This window comes from Fusarium proliferatum, assembly GCF_900067095.1.
Source record: "Fusarium proliferatum ET1 genome assembly, contig: FPRO_scaffold007, whole genome shotgun sequence".
Lineage (NCBI taxonomy): Eukaryota > Fungi > Ascomycota > Sordariomycetes > Hypocreales > Nectriaceae > Fusarium > Fusarium proliferatum.
Window position 1 is genome coordinate 1,440,126 of NW_022194796.1, and position 16,547 is coordinate 1,456,672.

Below are 16,547 nucleotides of genomic sequence, written 5' to 3' on the forward strand. Positions count from 1 at the left end.
CACAGCCATGTGCTTGACCGAAAACAGAGGCAATCGGATTTCCTCACGTTTCTTGAAGATACACGATTACGAGTTGATTCAGGGGCTGATACCAGGAGGTCATGACGACGCTCAACAAAAACAGACACAGTATTACATCTTGAGCATAGACAAGATCTGCCAATCAATCTGTGGCTGTATGCCTATCATGATGCACCGTTGTGTTATCTCGGAACTTTGTCTTTGGTTGTCAATGTCAGGGACTGCTATGAACCCAAATGTGAGATAACGACTAGAGGTTGCCGGGATACGATATCAGTCTCTCGACGTCGAACAGCTACGGAGCTGCAGTCTATCATTTTCTGAACATCGGAGGGTTTATCTTGTGTTGGTGGAGGTCATCGGTGCACCTAATTGCAGGCTGAAGCCCATGATTGCTTCAGTAGGGATGACCGTGTAACGACCAAGAACTTATTGCCGTCAATGACCATGACAGGCCGACATAGGACAGTCATCGGACATATGGCAGCTCTCTAGTCCAGGACCTCGGCTTCTGGCCGAAAGCCTAGGACGAACAGTTCAAGAAGAAGAACATGACGGACATGATGTCCGATTCGGAAGACAAATTACGGAAGAGTCACATCTGATGCTCTTGGGCTGCGGTATGATGATGGCACTGGACCCTACAGGGTATGATGAAGAATTCGAGGTTCGATCAAGACGTGACAGCTTGGGCTACCTATGCGACGTCGATTGATTAGATTCAAACTTTGTGCCTTGCATCTGCTTTGCATACGCGAAACTCTCTCTACAAATCTTTTGAAACGATAGGAACCACATCCTTCAAGTGAAGAAATAAGGATGAATAGTTCCACGGGACTGTTGACTCTGGTCCCTGATTATTTGCAGGATCTGTGATTCTACATTTTCTTCTCCAATCGAGGCTACGGACCAGATCGTCAATGGCGTCACTGAAGAACCCCAAAAATACCCCGCCATCGTCAGGTACAGCATCTAGATTTGGACATCGACGACTCATGATATGCGCCTTTTTGTGTACAAGAGTGGGAGAAGATGACTTCTAAGTAGAAAAACATCACAGAATCTGTCTTTTTTCACCCTTTCATTGAAATCCAGCGTCTTTCCGGGTTCACAAGGAGAATATACTGTTGCTTATCAATTCTCGATTCTGCTATTACCCCTCCCCCACTCCAACTAACTCTTGCGATATCGCTTGGAGGCAATACACAACAACAGACCTTTCTAGGACAAATCTTCAGGCTTCGCAAGATGACAGACTCAGAATCTCGGAAACGAGCTGTCGACTCGCCTAAAGGTAAAGAGGCCAAACCATGCGCAGCACAAGTTCTAACCCACAATCTCAGTCTGGACGAGTCTTATCACGAACCTGGATTACTTGCCCGGTCTTCTCACCCTCGAACATTCTCTTCGCGTCGCCAAATCTCGCTACCCTCTTGTGGCGTTGTATACCGATTCGTTCCCACCTGAAGGTCACGCAGCTCTCCGTGCTCGTGGCATTGCCGTTCAGCACATTCCATACTTGCTACCAACTAAAGGCAAGGATTACTCCAATGACCCACGGTTTTACGATTGTTGGAGCAAGCTTGCGCCTTTCTCTTTGGTTGAATACGAGCGCGTCGTCCAGCTCGACTCGGACATGCTTGTTTTGCGCAATATGGACGAGCTGATGGATCTCGAGCTGGATCCTCCTTCGATTGCTGAGACTGGTGATAAGACCGTCAGCAAGCGTGTCTTTGCAGCCGGTCATGCCTGTGTATGCAATCCCCTCAAAAAGCCTCACTACCCAAAGGACTGGGTTCCTGAGAATTGTGCATTTACCTCACAACACTCGAATCCCGATGCCGCGCAAACTGAGGCTGCTGATCCCTCAGTCGGACCCTTGGGCTTTATGAACGGTGGTTTGCAGGTCGTCAATCCTTCTCAGGGCCTCTATGCGCAAATTCTGGCGCATATGGAAGCTGACGCCGCCAATATGGATTTTGCAGACCAGTCACTTCTCTCAGACTTGTATCGTGAGCGATGGGTTCCTTTGCCGTACATTTATAACGCGCTCAAGACGCTACGATGGAAAGGAGTCCATGATGCTATTTGGAGGGATGAGAGCGTCAAGAACATCCACTATATCTTAAGCCCCAAACCTTGGGATGAGATTAACGAGAAGGGTGAGTGGACGGGTAAAGAAGAGAGTCACAAGTGGTGGGTTGATGCGAACCGTGTCAGAAAAGAGTCGGAGAAGGAGAATGGCGTCCCTGACGATGGCTTTTAAGGAGATTGGGACAGTGATGGTATTATGAGCATGGCGTTTGTGGCTAGGCGATAGTTCATGCGAATGAGCTGAAGGATACACAGGTGTTGAATGTAGAATATAAACAACAAGCTTTGGGTAATCCACCCTTTCATTCTGTTACAGGTATCTATAGTAGTAGATCCAGTCCCAACAATAGGAAACATCCATAAAACAAAGAACCCTCCAAAAAGTAATAATCCAACTCCTAGCTAAATGTGAAAAGAAAAATCAATCAACGCATGCCTGTCCACTCCAGGGTCTATGTTGTGCATCTAAATGCATGTCCTGTTTTTACCGATCTATCACAGACGAGTGCATGCAGAGACATGCCCCTCTCTTAAAGAACAAAATATGCCTTTGGCCCGAGCACCGTTATATGTAGAGTTGATGGGAAAACATCGAGATGAAGATGGAAAGGACACGGAAGATCAGAGACACCTGTGATACTCCGATGTGATTGGTATCTCAATATCATTGCGCCATAATATGTTGCCCACGTTCGTATCGTGTTCTGGATAAGTTAAACGAGCCGACGAAGCGACTTAGTATCGTTTGTATTTCTGGCAGTTTGTTAGTCAAGCTCGTTGGAACGAACTCACATTGACTTACCTCCTCAATTCTTCGTCTATTGTTGGGATCAATCGAGTTGGTGGCTCCCATTAGAGTCTGTCCGATTGCTCGAGTGACGCCGACTGCAGGTCTGAAAATGATCGTTGGTGCTCGCTTTAGCACAGCCTTTGCGGCACCAGTAGCTGAAGAGCTCTCCATGACCTCGCCAGGAACTGCAATGATGGCATCGCGCACGAGATTCACATCTCTGGCAAGGGATCGGTATCCGCCCCGAATGCCTGAGATGACGCCCGTAGGTTGATCTGCATAGAGAGAGATTTGCCTCTGTTCTTCAGGGTCCATGTCATCCTCATCCCAGCCCTCGTATGCTTGTTGAGGATCTGAAAGCATGCCCTCGGCACCTTGTAATGCGTATTGTGTACCAACAGCGAGCTTGGCACCCAGCTTAACCAGTTCGGTACCGGTCGTGCGAGCAAAGGCTGTGGCACCCTTCGATATACTGCGTATCACGCGCCCATCCTTCTTGTACTCGCGAATAGGCACCTCAACAAGGTCTCTGAAACCGCTGCCCACATTGACAAGGGAACGAACAGGCGCCAGACCAGCTAGAATACCAGGAAGTTGGTTTGCCTTGACATCAGGCATCCAGATATCGTTGAGAGTCTTACCAAGCTTCTCAAAACCCGAGATACCATAGATGATGACATGGCGCAGAACCATTCTCGCCTCTTCGAGAACGATGAAGTTCATGAATTCAGTGGTGTGCCCAGAACGGAGACCAGCATAGTCGACTCGCTTAGGCTTGAAATCGAGCTTCACTGCTACATTGTTGACCTCAGCTCTCTGAAGGAAGGGTACATCACTTTTTGACGTGTGAACAGGCACCTGGTCATCCTTGAACTCGAAAAATCGGGTGATGAAATCAAGAGCATCTTGATCCACATGCAGCCTCAAAGGGAGTAAGGTCGCTCTGAGCACAATCTCAGACGCCTCGAGTGAGGGCTGTGGCTTGACATTGAGCAGTTCAAGATGAACCATGCTAGTGCCCATTTCTCGCTCTCCCATGTCCTGGTCATAGGTTGCAAACTTCTTCCATGTGGAGGTTGGGACGTGGTCGAAAATGTCCAGGTTGTCAATGCGGATATCTATGCTGTTGAGAGTTTCCCCTGAATTTGGCGGGAAAACAAACAAATCTGCATCAACACCTCGCAACTCGAAGGTGATCTTGTGATGCTTGCTGCGTTTGAGTTTAAGTCGCTTCGACTTTGGTTGACGAGCACGTGCTGTCCTGTTGGTAGCAGAAGTGAAAGCCGTGGTTGCAACCGATTCAGTCTCTGTTGCATTGTCGTTCAGGCCTTCATTGATAGCTCGAGACAGTTCTTGGGGATCACGGTTTGCTGGGATGCCGATGTAAATAGAATTAAAGAGAAAGTCTCCGATAGCCTCTTCATCCTCGAGCTCTTCCTCATAGACCTGGACTTGGCCAGCACGGGCTTGTCGTTCGTATGCTTTGGCTTCAACGTCCTGAACTGCCTTCGTTATGACATCTCGTGTGTGAACCCAGTCATAGCCGTCAAAAAGGTTCCAGATAACGTGGACATCTCGTACGGATACCTTGACAGGGCTGCGCTTCACCAAGTCGCCGGGCGCCCGATCATAGCTGTTCTTCTTCGAATTCCAGATCCTGGCTTTGCTGTCCTTTGAAGCACCGCTGCCATAGTAGTCTTCCTGAATCACAAGATCGTCAGAGTCAACTGTTTGCTGGCTTGCTGAGCCAAACCCGGTCAGTAGTACACCCTCATTGGTGTCTTTCATCTGGGGCCCAGAGCGATGTGACCCATGTGAGATAATAGAGCTACTCGTGGCATCGAAAAGCTCCTCGGCGACTGGCTCCTCGTCATAAAATTGTGACTGGACTTGCAGCGGGCTGTCTGTGTTAAAGTCGGCCTCTGAATCGCTCCCAGCCATCTCCTGAGCACCAGCAAAGTCTTGGTCAAAATCGTACTCTCCCTCAGGCCTACCGAAAGCTTCAGCCGAAATAGAAGCGAGCAAATCCTGCATGGGGACCACATCTGTAAGATACTTGTTCTCTTTACTCGGCGGAGTTGGTGGTTTCAGCGCATTGGCCAAAGAGATCAGAGTTTGTGTCGAATCAGCGCATGTCTCCAGGACAAGGAGGTCATCCTTGAGTTCAACACAAAGTTGCTTCTCTCCATCCTCGAGTTCCTTCACATCGACTACAAGCTTGGCGGATGATATGTAGCAAATGTCCACATAACCTCTGGCGCACATATCCACTACCTGACGAGATGTTGAAGATGAGGCGCGCGGTCTTTGGGTGGCCGGAAGTTCGCTTGTTGCAACTTCGGCAATGTCGTTGATCAGCAATATGGATGACTTATTGATGGTGAAAACAGCATTGGTCTCCACGTCTTTGGGCAACGCGGCGACAAGATGAGCATCTGTTAGAGCGATCACCATCTTCGAGGGTTGGCCTAGCGGGTTCAGTCCCAAAAGGCAATCTCGGAAGCCAATATCCAGAGTCATAGGCTTCCCGCCCGTGCTCTTGTCACTCGGAGAGCCAGGCTGTCCAGTTAAAGCATGATGCGCTTGGTCACCAAGGTTTGCTACCGAGGCAGCAAGGCTGGCTTCGAAATCTTGGGGTGTGGCATCTTCTCCAAGCTCGAGAATATCCATGATCGTAGGGACGCGGTACTCAATACACAGATCTTGCATCTTCAGCTTGATGACAGGCTCGATCTCGTCACCAATCATCCGCGCCATCAAGACAGGGCCACGAACCGAGATTTCCTTGACTCCATATGCTGCCGTGCTAACCAGCTCTTCTGACCTATTTCTCCTCACGGAAAGATCGTGTATAGCTATGGCAACAAGTGAAGGGACTGTGATATGACCTACGTGAAGATCTTTGATGTCCGCACCGAGGTGGCCAAGCTTGCCACCAAAGTCTAGACTCAGCGCAACCTTTTGGATCTTTGCCAAGGTCAATAAGCCGGGTCGGTCATCTTCAGGCAAGTATTTCGCGACTGTAGAAAGCTTTGCAACTTCCTCACCAAGGTTCGGTAGAACTGAAAGCTGGGACATGTTTTGAACGCGAACATTCACACCATCAACCGACAGTCTGAGTACGGAGCCCTTCCTTCGCTGACGCAGCAAAGTATCAACCATGATCTCGTCGTTATCGCCATCGAATTGATGCTTTGAAGGGATGATTAGCTCCAGGAGTTTCTCGAGATCTGAATCGTTAGGGGTTGTCAAGAACTCGACTCGAACTGTGGTGATCTCCGTGTTGATAGGAGGATCTGCAGTTGAGTTCTTCAAGTATGGCCCTGTTATTCGAACCATGCCGCACCCCAATCCTATAACCTCGTCACGGCTCACAGCCTTAATGGAGCTAGTTTCTACCAGCATGCTGCAGTCTCTGCCGATGAGCTCCACGTAAGAGCCTCCAATGCGCACGTTAATCTTATTCTGCGATGCCATGGATTTGTCGTTCGGATCAACTGGAGTATCGAATCGAACCCCTCTAGGCTTTGGTGTGGGAGCAGCTGGTTTGGGTGTTGGTGCAGGGCTTGAAGCCATCGAAGCACTCATGTTAAGGAAACTACTAAGGCCACCGAACCAGCTGAAAGTCTCGTCAAGCCGTCGCAAATCAAGTTGGAAAACCAGCGGTAGAGTCTGGACATCTATCTTGGTTTTGTCGCCTGATTGAAGGATTTCGATTCCAATATCAGAACCTGCCGATAGAAATGTTTCTCTAACAGATGCACTCATGGGTTTGCCCTTGTCGAAGGATATGATGTCGCCATTTGCATACCCAAAGCGGAACTTCTGCAAGTCAATTTTGGTCAGAATAGCTGGCTGTGTCGCTAATTTACCCTTAATGACTGGCGGTGTTGATATCTCAGTCTCGGAGATGGAAATAGTCAAGTTTTGCAAGGTTGTGTTGAGTAGAACTTCCTGGTCGAAAAATGGCGATGGATCTAGATCCATATAACGCTCAGGTGTATCTGAGATCCCTCCCAAGCGATTGATAAAGTCGAGTTTGATCTCCTCCAATGTTATTTTGAGGTTGGGCATCTTCTTTGAACTAGTCTCCTGCTTTGTGCTCTCAACTGGGGGCGCATTCTTGTCTTTCACAGCATCCAGCAGCTTTCCAACAACCATCGCTAGTAAGAAACCCAACGAAGCGTCGAATTTAAGGTTAATGGACGACAGGTTCACCTCTAGTGTTTCGTCATTTTGCGACGCTCCTGATGCTGCCTTGTTCTGTTGCGTGGAAGCCCCGCCATGCACTGAAAAAGCACCTGGAGCTTGAGGGTATGTAGACCGTCCCATTGACTGCGAGAGCTGGGCTATAGATTCTGGTGATACAGGCTGAACATGCAAATGCTGGTGTTGTGATGGGATATATATCGAGATGGTTTTCAGATTTAAAATCTCCTTTACTAGACGCGTTGGTCCTTTGGGAGTAGCAGCACCTTCCTGTTGTCTGGTAGGCGTACTGCGATTTTCTGGCTCAGCATCAGTAAGGCATGCCCTTGAAAATGCAGGTTCTGAAGATTCGCTATCTGAGGCATCCAGTGAGAGTGAGGTATCATCCTTCCGATACATCGAGTGTCTCAAGGTAGTGGATGGTGCTATGGCATTCCCTGAAAGATCATCTTCGTCGTCGTCATCTTCCCAAGCGCCGGGAATGAAAGGCTTCGACTCTTGTTCTAATGGTATAGTGGCTGAAGCCTCTTGTAGATCTGGGCTCGGAGGCTTGGCATCTAATGTCTGAGGAGGAATCGCTTCTGACATGTCGGGCTTTGTATCTATGGTGTCTGGCTCACGCTCTTCGTTTGCCACAGGTGTATGCGCCGTCGTAGGTGGAGTTACTGCCGCCTCGACTGGCTCAACAGGTTTAGCTGGCCCAGGAAGTTGTTCCACCTCTTCGATCAAGTCATCTTGGGGTTTCGGTGAAGGTGTATGGCCATGAGAAGGAACTGGTGGCAGAAAGGCCGCTGATTGAGCGTTAGTCTGTGAGAAAGCGCTCATGTACATGCTCTCTGCTTCTTCATGTGTGTACATATGAGACTGTGCCAGGTCTTCGGCCGATCTCGCACCAAAGCTCTCACTTGAAGAAGTCCGACTGAGGTGCTCATTCAAAACACCCCTCCTAGAAGCTTCCAAATTACCTTGTGTCGCTGGCGTCTCGAGTGTAGGTGCAGACCTGGCTTCTCGTTCTGCGATCGTCCACTGAGGTCTCTCATTCTCCAGCGCTGTTGAATGAGAGCCAGGCTCTCCAGGAAGAAAGGTTGAGTGAAATACAGGTTCGTCGTTGGGACTGTTACTGAAATCGTGATACATCGATGCCCGGGGGGTTACGGGGCTATCTTCTGCATCATCATCCTGAGGGCTTGAGAATTCGTAAGGGATTCCAAGTGCGTCCTCACTGTCTCCAAGAGGATATTCGTGCTCTGGAGACTCGTGATCGATGGGGTATTCGTCTCTGAGGCTCTGCTGTGAGCCAGCCAAAGAATTATCGGACTGAAGACTCTGGTGTGAATCCGTGAGACGCTGATCGATGCTATGTTGCGAAAGAACTGAGGGTTCTACTTGCGAAAAAGCTGGCCGTGGCGAAGATTCTTGCACTTCTGATCGTATGCTTCCCTGCGATGATGTCGCGGATTCTTCGTGAAGGCTGCTCAATGAAAGTGTAGTAGTCTGGCGTGACGGCGGATTCCTAGTCATAGCTGGAGAAGAAGCAAGCGATGGCGAAGTGACGGAAGGCGATCGCGCCAATGCAGAAAAGACATTTGCTTCTGAAATGAGGTACGCCCGTACGTTTGACAATGAAACATGACGCTTGCCCTCCTTTGGTACAATGGTGGGAGACCCTTGAGCGTTATCAGACGCCGTGGTAACACCTTCGACATCTATGCCCTCAAGTGCAACTTGAAAAGACACCAACTCAGTCGTAGTGGTGTTTGGTTCAACAGGCACCTCAACGTCCAGCTGAAAATTAACACCCTTTATCCTTACCTGCGTCCGGTCGACGATGCCCTGCAAAAAGTCGGCCAAAAACGCGGGGAGAGAAAGGGCTTGGCCTGTTCCATATGCCAAATCGTCTTCACTGCCATCATCGCTCATAGCGATGGAAGCGCCAAGATCCTGAGTTTCGGCGGCCAAAGCATCCTCGAGTTTCCTTCGCTCCGATCGTGGCTGCGTTTCAAGGAATGATTGCGCAAGGTCGACGGTGTTCGGTACAGTGGTGGCCTCTTCGGGTGTTCTGGTGCCTGATGAACGAGGCGGTTTAGATTCCGCGCCTATGACTTGCAGCGCAATATCAACACCGTCGACCTCGACTATTATAGGGCTTGTGTAGAAGTCCATCGGGATAGTGACTCGCAGAAGCAAAACCTTGGCTTTTTGCAGCCTGAATGTGTCTGGAAGCTGCAACAGCTTGTTGAGTTTCTATGGCAGAGCGTCAGTGACCATGATCTTCTAAGCCGTTGATGGATGCACGGTCATTAAACCTACCTTTAGCTTGATGCCAACATCGCGAAATTCGAGGACTGTATTCCTCCCTATCGCCAAATCTAAATTATCAATATCGAGAGCCTCGGCGTCGAGAAGTTCCAGTCGAGAAAGGGCATATCGTAGCAACCTCTTTGGCATAGAGGAGCTCCGGAAAGACTGGAAGAGGGTCGCCATGATGTCGTCTTTCGTGGGATGCGATCGAGTCGATGGGCGGCGGAGTGGCGATGACTGCCCACGCAGCCCGAGAGGGAAGGATGATAGAAGACGACAGATGAATATCGACTATCGAAATGGTGCAAGTTATCGACAGAGTATCGCTGCTGTCTACTAGGCAGAGGCCTACGTCGGCGTCTATCAGTCGGTAGCTTGAGGACCCCGGCCAGATGCGGGGCCGTAGAACATGTTTAGAGGGAATGGATGAAGGCCATGAGAAGAAGCTGTAAGAGGTCGGGTAAACTAATTAAGTTTGGGAATGTGAATCGTGGCAGAAGTTAAGGGTAAGGCACCAACGAGGCTGAAAAGGTTTGGTTGATACAAATCTGAGTTGAGTTAAAGAAAAGAACCGTAATAAAGTAAGGTCGGTCGAGGCATACTTCCCAAAGAGTCGGGTCACCGTCACAGACAGCGTCACACAGTCACGACTTGCATGGGCATGGACCATCGCTGAGACGGCAACGCGCGGGCGAGTGGGGGAGATAGACCTCCAGTGGACCCTCTACCGCCAAATCCATGCGAGCTACAGGCGGTAGAAGGCCTGGAAGAGACCCTGTCTATCGCCCCTCGAGGCGCTAAAACACTAACACATGAGGCTCGTGACTCGATTTCAAGGATCGTTTCGAGCGGTGCACCAAAGCAGCTGGTCCATCATGTATCTCCCGGGGGCATCTCGTTGGGCGTCATTTGACCCGTGAATTGCGCTTTTAGTGGGTGATACGACTCGCGCAGCCTCTACTCTACTGTAAATTGGGGAACTCAATCGATAAGGTCGGCGCACCATCGATCAAATTGTGTGCCGCCCGCGTCATGGATACTACAATCAATGTCTTGATCAACTGTGACGTGGTTTGCTCTGACACGATTTGTTGCGAAAGATTGCCTTTGCTGTTTTGGGTAAATCGGGTGAGTCAAGGCTGCTGCAACTTCACCTCAAACAAATGCATCGTCGATCTCTATGCAGTCCCTTTGATAGCCTGAGACAACGACATATTCACTGCTTATCACGCGCATACCCTTGCCAAGATTTCTTTAACGGCCGTTTTAGGCATCTTGTCTATTGCTACCCTAACCACAAACGATTGACGGTGTCTCTTCTCACTGAAGAAACCATCATGTCTTCAGAGGCCCCTTACTTACTTGGATCGTCCATAATAAGCCTCCGCTATTCTCTTACCAACAGCCTCACCGCTCCAGTAGGCTCCAGTCGCCGTGCCTAGGCCAACAAACGGCGCAGTGTGCTCGCCTGCCAGCCACAATCCATGATCCGGCAAACCCTCTCGCATTGTCCGGATATCAGCATCACCTTCTTCTAAACCAACCTGGAAATTACTATAACTTCCGAATCCTGACAGCTCATCGTGAAGCCAATCTGTAGCCATAAAGCCAGACGGCTTGCAGTCAGGGTTACTATCCGAGTAATGCGGAAGTCGTGAGTAATATGGTTTAAAGAAGTTGAGGAGGAACGCATCCTTTTTCTGGGGATCCGGTATCTTCAGTAGCTCGCTCGTAATATACTGCGACTGCTCGCCGTATGTGTAGAAGAGAAGTGTTGGATGTGAAACTGTTGGGTCCAGGCTAGCAAGTTCCACGACCTCTTGATTCCATCGTCTCGGGTTCAGATCAGGAACGTAATTTGGTGAGAGCCATTGCACAAAACCCTCTGCTTTTCGGCTGCTACCTTCTGTACCGAGCCAGTAAGGGTTGGGAAAGTTGATGTAGACCTTCTCAAGGCATCCGTAACCAATGGCATCGATTGCCTTGGTCATTCGAGCAGGTAGCGCAGGCTCAAAAGCGTCAAGGTTTCGTTTCAGCCAGCCAAGGGGTGCAGTGACAACAACTTCGTCAAACTCGAGTGTCTGGCCGCTCTCTGTTGTGACCTTGGCCTTTTCCTCAGGATTTGATCGATATGATATCCTATCTACCTTGGTCTGGAACTTGATCTCGGCTCCCCCAAGAGCGGGTTTCGCAACTTCGTCAAGAACCTTCTTGTATGTGCCGGCACAAAATAGATTCTCTGGTTCGAGTTAGATGATCGTTTTCATTTAAGTTCGGACTCAACATACCTCCTTCTATACACTCTTCTAACCAAAAGAACTTCAGACTTTGTCTATAGACAGGACTTCCGATAAAAGCACCCCACATCTCAGATATTTGCATGACAATGCTTCGTATCCTTTCGTGGTCGGCTTCAGTATCAGGCACCCTCTCCGCGACCTTTTGAACAAAGAAGTCGTGAAGACTTTCTTTCGAATCGATGGCTGACGAGTTGCTATTGGAGTGCTTGAAGGCGTCCTGGATAATATCCCACATGATAGTGGAGTATTTTTCACCATCTTTGAGGGACAAGAGCTCGCCAGACTCGTCAAAGACACAAGACGTTGACTCCCAGTCGCTGATGGCAGTATTCGTTTGCTTGGCCAGATCTAGCATTGGGTTGTCGTTGGTTCCATGAATCCAATTGGGACCGACATCAGCCAAGTGGCCATTTGGAAGGACCTCTTGATGCAAGCGGCCACCAACTCGATTCCTAGCCTCAATGATAGTGACTCTGAAGCCATTCTGAACGAGAATATCTGCACACCGAAGACCAGCAAGACCAGCACCGATTACACCAATGTGTGGCTTTGAGGTCTGATCACCACCCCAACGCTGTAGGCTTCTTAATCAGCATTGGCTTCAAGGTGTGCAAGAGGCTGAGAATGAAACTGTCACCGTTGAATAGTTGAATAGCCATAAGTGGCGTCCAAAATGAGACATTTAACAACGGCATGTTTGGTGCGAATTCTGTACATACCTGTTTCAAACTATCCATGGTGATCAATTTCTTCAAGATCTTATCTTGATCATACCCAACCCGAGTATGTGGACGGGTAGACCAGAGATCCTGGTAGATCTTGGATGTGTGCCTAGCGGCAGGGCTAGTGCAACATATCGAGTAAGCATCCATGCTGAGATATTCAAGATGTATGGTCGAAAGATATGCGTTTAGGAATGGATGTAGAGCAATGGTAAAAGAAGGATAGCTGGACTTCCAGTAGAAAACAGGATCGAGATACGGAGATATAAGAAGGGTATGATAGGGCGGGGGATACAGATGTAGCCCAGAACGGAGGGATATAAGCCTCAACGGTTGACAAGGAGGTCACCAGGTGCCAAAGTCATGTCAGGCAAAAAGGCCTTTGGCCACTAAAGTTCCCTGAGAATAGATGACAACTCTTAACAGGCTAGATACCGTGACGATGACGATCACGAGGGAAATATATCCACCGCACAATGGAGGGAGGGAGGGAATGACCGTGTGGTGTCTCGGGTGTGTTAGCTCCTACGATGTTTAGATCAAGGCAATTTCTAGCCAATGACCTAGTTGGAGATAGTTGCGGCAACCCGAGCGGTTTGCAAACTTCAGATAACGAAGAAGAGCCAATCGCGAAACATCAATAAGGACAAAACCCTGGTGTCAACTGGCGAAACCGATGAGAAGCGGGCGCAGGGGCAGACGCCGCCATGCACGCCTCGGTGCTTTAGCATGAGCTTTAAACTCGACTTATTCACATCGCCATTGGAGCAACCTCTTTGATAAGGAGGCTCGGCAGTATGCAAAAGACCAAAGTGAGGCGGGCATGGGCATGGCTGTCACGGATGCAGGCCCAGGGTTCGCAAAAGAGCAATAAACTGAGAGTGAAGATACACAAAGAAAAGCCCGCAAATAACCAAGCCAATGGCCGCTCTGAACTGCTGCTCATGGGAACATGGGATATGACAAGACCCGTCGTTTTGATATAGAACCAAGATGCCCCTCAAAAGGCCTGTGCAGATCCAGATTCAAATCGTGGATCCTCCCGTTTGCCAAGCCAGACTAGTTCAGAGAAACGGCGGCTGTAAAAGCGGTTCATAGGTTTTGAGTCGAGCGCAAGCAGGGTCATGTAAGAGCGAGGCAAAGTGATAAGAGAAAAACGAGGGGTGAGAACTAAGACTGACTGGACTGATACCTACTTGAGTAAGAATCGAGGGTGCAAGCGAGATAGAGCAGGATGAAAGAGGGAATATCGCATTACTCTTCAAAGAGCTTATGCAACATAAAAAGAATACATTCAGGCTCAGAGGAGAAGATTTTGAGGCAATCCCAAGTTTTATCTTTCATCGGCTTCTAGCGGCGTGGGGCCATGACTAACGCGATTCGTCGCAAAGGGCAAGAAACTTGATTGCCTGCTTCGTATTTTGGCATCCGTCTATGAAGCGTTGACATTATCGCAAGATAGAAGAATTCTCGAAAGTAAGTCCTCGAAGGATTTGCCTACGAACCCATGAGGCTGTCAAGCCGTCCGGTCCAAATACCCAAAGCCCCTGGTCAGGTTGAGCTAAGCGGTACGGAGTTTAGGATATAGAGATACCAATTCAGGAAGCATTGTCCTTGATGACAATTTGTTGCTTGAGTAATGAGAGCGAGTCAGAAGATGCTATAGCGACTATCAGGTTTCGAAGGATGGAGTTGAGCAGCTTGTAATGAGCAAACTCAGCACAGTCCCCTCGAGTGCTTAAGCTGCGTCGCCTTTTAGTAGCCAATCAGGAATGAAATCAGACGAGCGGAACATGTATAGTCTCTTGATGATTTCTTGCGAAAAAAAAAAAAAAAAAAAATACCTAGGGGATCAAGCAGATCCTAACAAGTGTTAGTTAACGACAGTTCCTAAGTTCCAAGTTCCTCGTGTAATGAAGCTCAAGCCCCATAACATCAGACCATTCGAGAGAAGGACGGTGATGGGCTTTTAACAAGCCGCGGGTAGAGACCTCGCTTATTACTGGTAAGGAGTTGTCGAGCTTCACTACCGAGCTGCCCGAGGAAAGACCCAAACTTCAGTGACCCTCTATCTATGCCTTACCTTTTTTTTTGGTCAAGATTCAGGCCATTCCATCATGTGCAAATGCGTCGGCCCCGCCCCCACAAAATGGAAGTCATGCCGCTGAAGCCAATGGGAGACTTTGTATTTCATCACAGTAGGCCCACTTAGTCGGTGCCGAGGTTCAAGGTCATCCATCGTCTGGGGTAATGTGTGAGTGTCTGTCTGAGGGCTTGAGAACAGCTAAAGCGAGCCAAACTCCATCCATTCAACTTCAACTTCAACTCTGTTTCTCACTTGTTCTTCTATACTCTTGCGATATCTCGCCTCGCCTTAATATTCCAAACCACAACCATGAGCTCTCCTACAGATACATTCTCCCGCGAGGAGGTCCGCTCCCATACAACCGACGAGTCTCTCTGGTGCATCATCGATAGCACGGTCTACGATCTCACAGACTTTGTCGACGCTCATCCCGGTGGTGAGACTGTCCTAAAACAAGTCGCCGGTCAAGATGCCACGACCGCTTTCTACAATCTCCACCGACATGAAGTTCTCACAAAGTATAAGGACCTCGCCGTTGGCACCATCGAGGGCGAGAAACCCCAGGTTATTACCCCACAGCCTGGTGACCTCAGCAAGGTCCCCTACGCCGAGCCTCTATGGCTTGCTGAGCCCTTCCGCTCACCCTACTACAAGGACAGCCACAGGCGGCTGCAGCGCAAGCTCCGAGAATTCGTCGATAGTGAGCTCTACGCGGAGGCGCAAGAGTGCGAGGCGACTGGACGATACATTAGCCAGAAGATGATTGATCGCATGAGCGAGCTGGGCATCTTACACATGCGTATCGGGCCTGGCAAGCATCTCCACGGTGTTGATCTCATGGGAGGCGCCGTCAAGGGTGAGGAGTTCGACTACTTCCATGACTTGATCGTGGCACAGGAGCTTGCGCGAGCTATGGCTCGAGGTTTCGCTGATGGGAACATGGCGGGCATGACTATTGGACTGACAGCGGTTCTCAACTTCGCCCGCGACGAGGCATGGAAGAACAAGATTGCCAACGAGGTCTTCAGCGGCAAGAAGAAGATCTGTCTCGCCATCACCGAGGCCTTTGCTGGTTCAGATGTCGCTGGATTACGCACAACTGCTGAGAAGACACCCGATGGCAAGCACTATGTAAGTCAATTGCTGCTTGGAGATGAAAGATGAAGCGCTCACACAAACTACCTAGATCATCAACGGTACCAAGAAGTGGATCACCAACGGTGTATGGTGCGATTACTTCGTTACAGGTGCCCGAACCGACAAGGGCTTGAGTGTCTTCCTTATCGAGCGTGGCGAGGGTGTTGAGACCAAGCAGATCAAGACCTCTTACTCTACAACAGCTGGTACAGCTTTCGTGACATTCGACAACGTCAAGGTCCCCGCCGAGAACATGCTGGGCAAGGAGAACAAGGGTATCCAGGTCATTCTGAGCAACTTCAACCACGAGCGATGGTACATGGTTTGTAAGTTCTACCGCCTCCCAGCTACGGTATAACCATTCAGATCAGAACTAACCTCTATTCAATAGGCGGAAGTCTTCGTTTGTCACGATCCATCATTGAGGAGTGTCTCAAGTGGAGTAATCAACGTCAAGTGTTCGGCAAGTCGCTCATTGATCAGCCCGTCATCCGCCAGAAGTAAGTTCTCCTAGACCCTCCATATTTCCTCAATTCCTAACACCGTCCAGACTCGCAAAGATGATCGCGCTCATCGAAGCCAACCAGTCATGGCTCGAAACCGTCACCTACCAAATGTGCCACATGCCCTACTCACAACAAGCACAGCACCTTGCCGGCCCTATTGGTCTGCTCAAGATGAGCGCCACTCGTGCTGCCCACGAAGTTGCCGACGAGTCCGTGCAGATCTGGGGTGGCCGTGGTATTACCCAGACTGGGATGGGCAAGTTTATCGAGATGTTCCACCGAACATACAAGTTCGATGCCATTCTCGGCGGTGCCGAGGAAGTGTTGGCAGATCTCGGTGTGAGACAGGCCATGAGGAACTTCCCCAAGGCTATGTTGTAA

General features: G+C 49.5%; 4 protein-coding genes across 4 annotated transcripts; 2 read left to right on the forward strand and 2 right to left on the reverse strand.

Moving 5' to 3' along the window:
- Window positions 1–1,269: 1,269 nt before the first annotated feature.
- FPRO_07722 (uncharacterized protein) lies at window positions 1,270–2,287 on the forward strand (the record flags this gene model as incomplete). The annotated part of the gene is made up of 2 exons (XM_031234190.1): window positions 1,270–1,315; window positions 1,365–2,287. The coding sequence occupies 2 exons, from the start codon at window positions 1,270–1,272 to the stop codon at window positions 2,285–2,287; spliced, it is 969 nt and encodes a 322-aa protein (XP_031083952.1).
- A 563-nt stretch (window positions 2,288–2,850) lies between these two features.
- Window positions 2,851–9,598, reverse strand: FPRO_07721 (uncharacterized protein; the record flags this gene model as incomplete). The annotated part of the gene is made up of 3 exons (XM_031234191.1): window positions 2,851–2,868; window positions 2,918–9,358; window positions 9,425–9,598. The coding sequence occupies 3 exons, from the start codon at window positions 9,596–9,598 to the stop codon at window positions 2,851–2,853; spliced, it is 6,633 nt and encodes a 2,210-aa protein (XP_031083953.1).
- Window positions 9,599–10,773: 1,175 nt separating this feature from the next.
- Window positions 10,774–12,587, reverse strand: FPRO_07720 (uncharacterized protein; the record flags this gene model as incomplete). Its single annotated transcript, XM_031234192.1, has 3 exons — window positions 10,774–11,654; window positions 11,704–12,289; window positions 12,435–12,587. The coding sequence occupies 3 exons, from the start codon at window positions 12,585–12,587 to the stop codon at window positions 10,774–10,776; spliced, it is 1,620 nt and encodes a 539-aa protein (XP_031083954.1).
- A 2,245-nt stretch (window positions 12,588–14,832) lies between these two features.
- Window positions 14,833–16,547, forward strand: FPRO_07719 (uncharacterized protein; the record flags this gene model as incomplete). Its single annotated transcript, XM_031234193.1, has 4 exons — window positions 14,833–15,654; window positions 15,710–15,986; window positions 16,052–16,160; window positions 16,211–16,547. 4 exons carry the CDS (start codon window positions 14,833–14,835, stop codon window positions 16,545–16,547), a joined length of 1,545 nt encoding a protein of 514 aa, XP_031083955.1.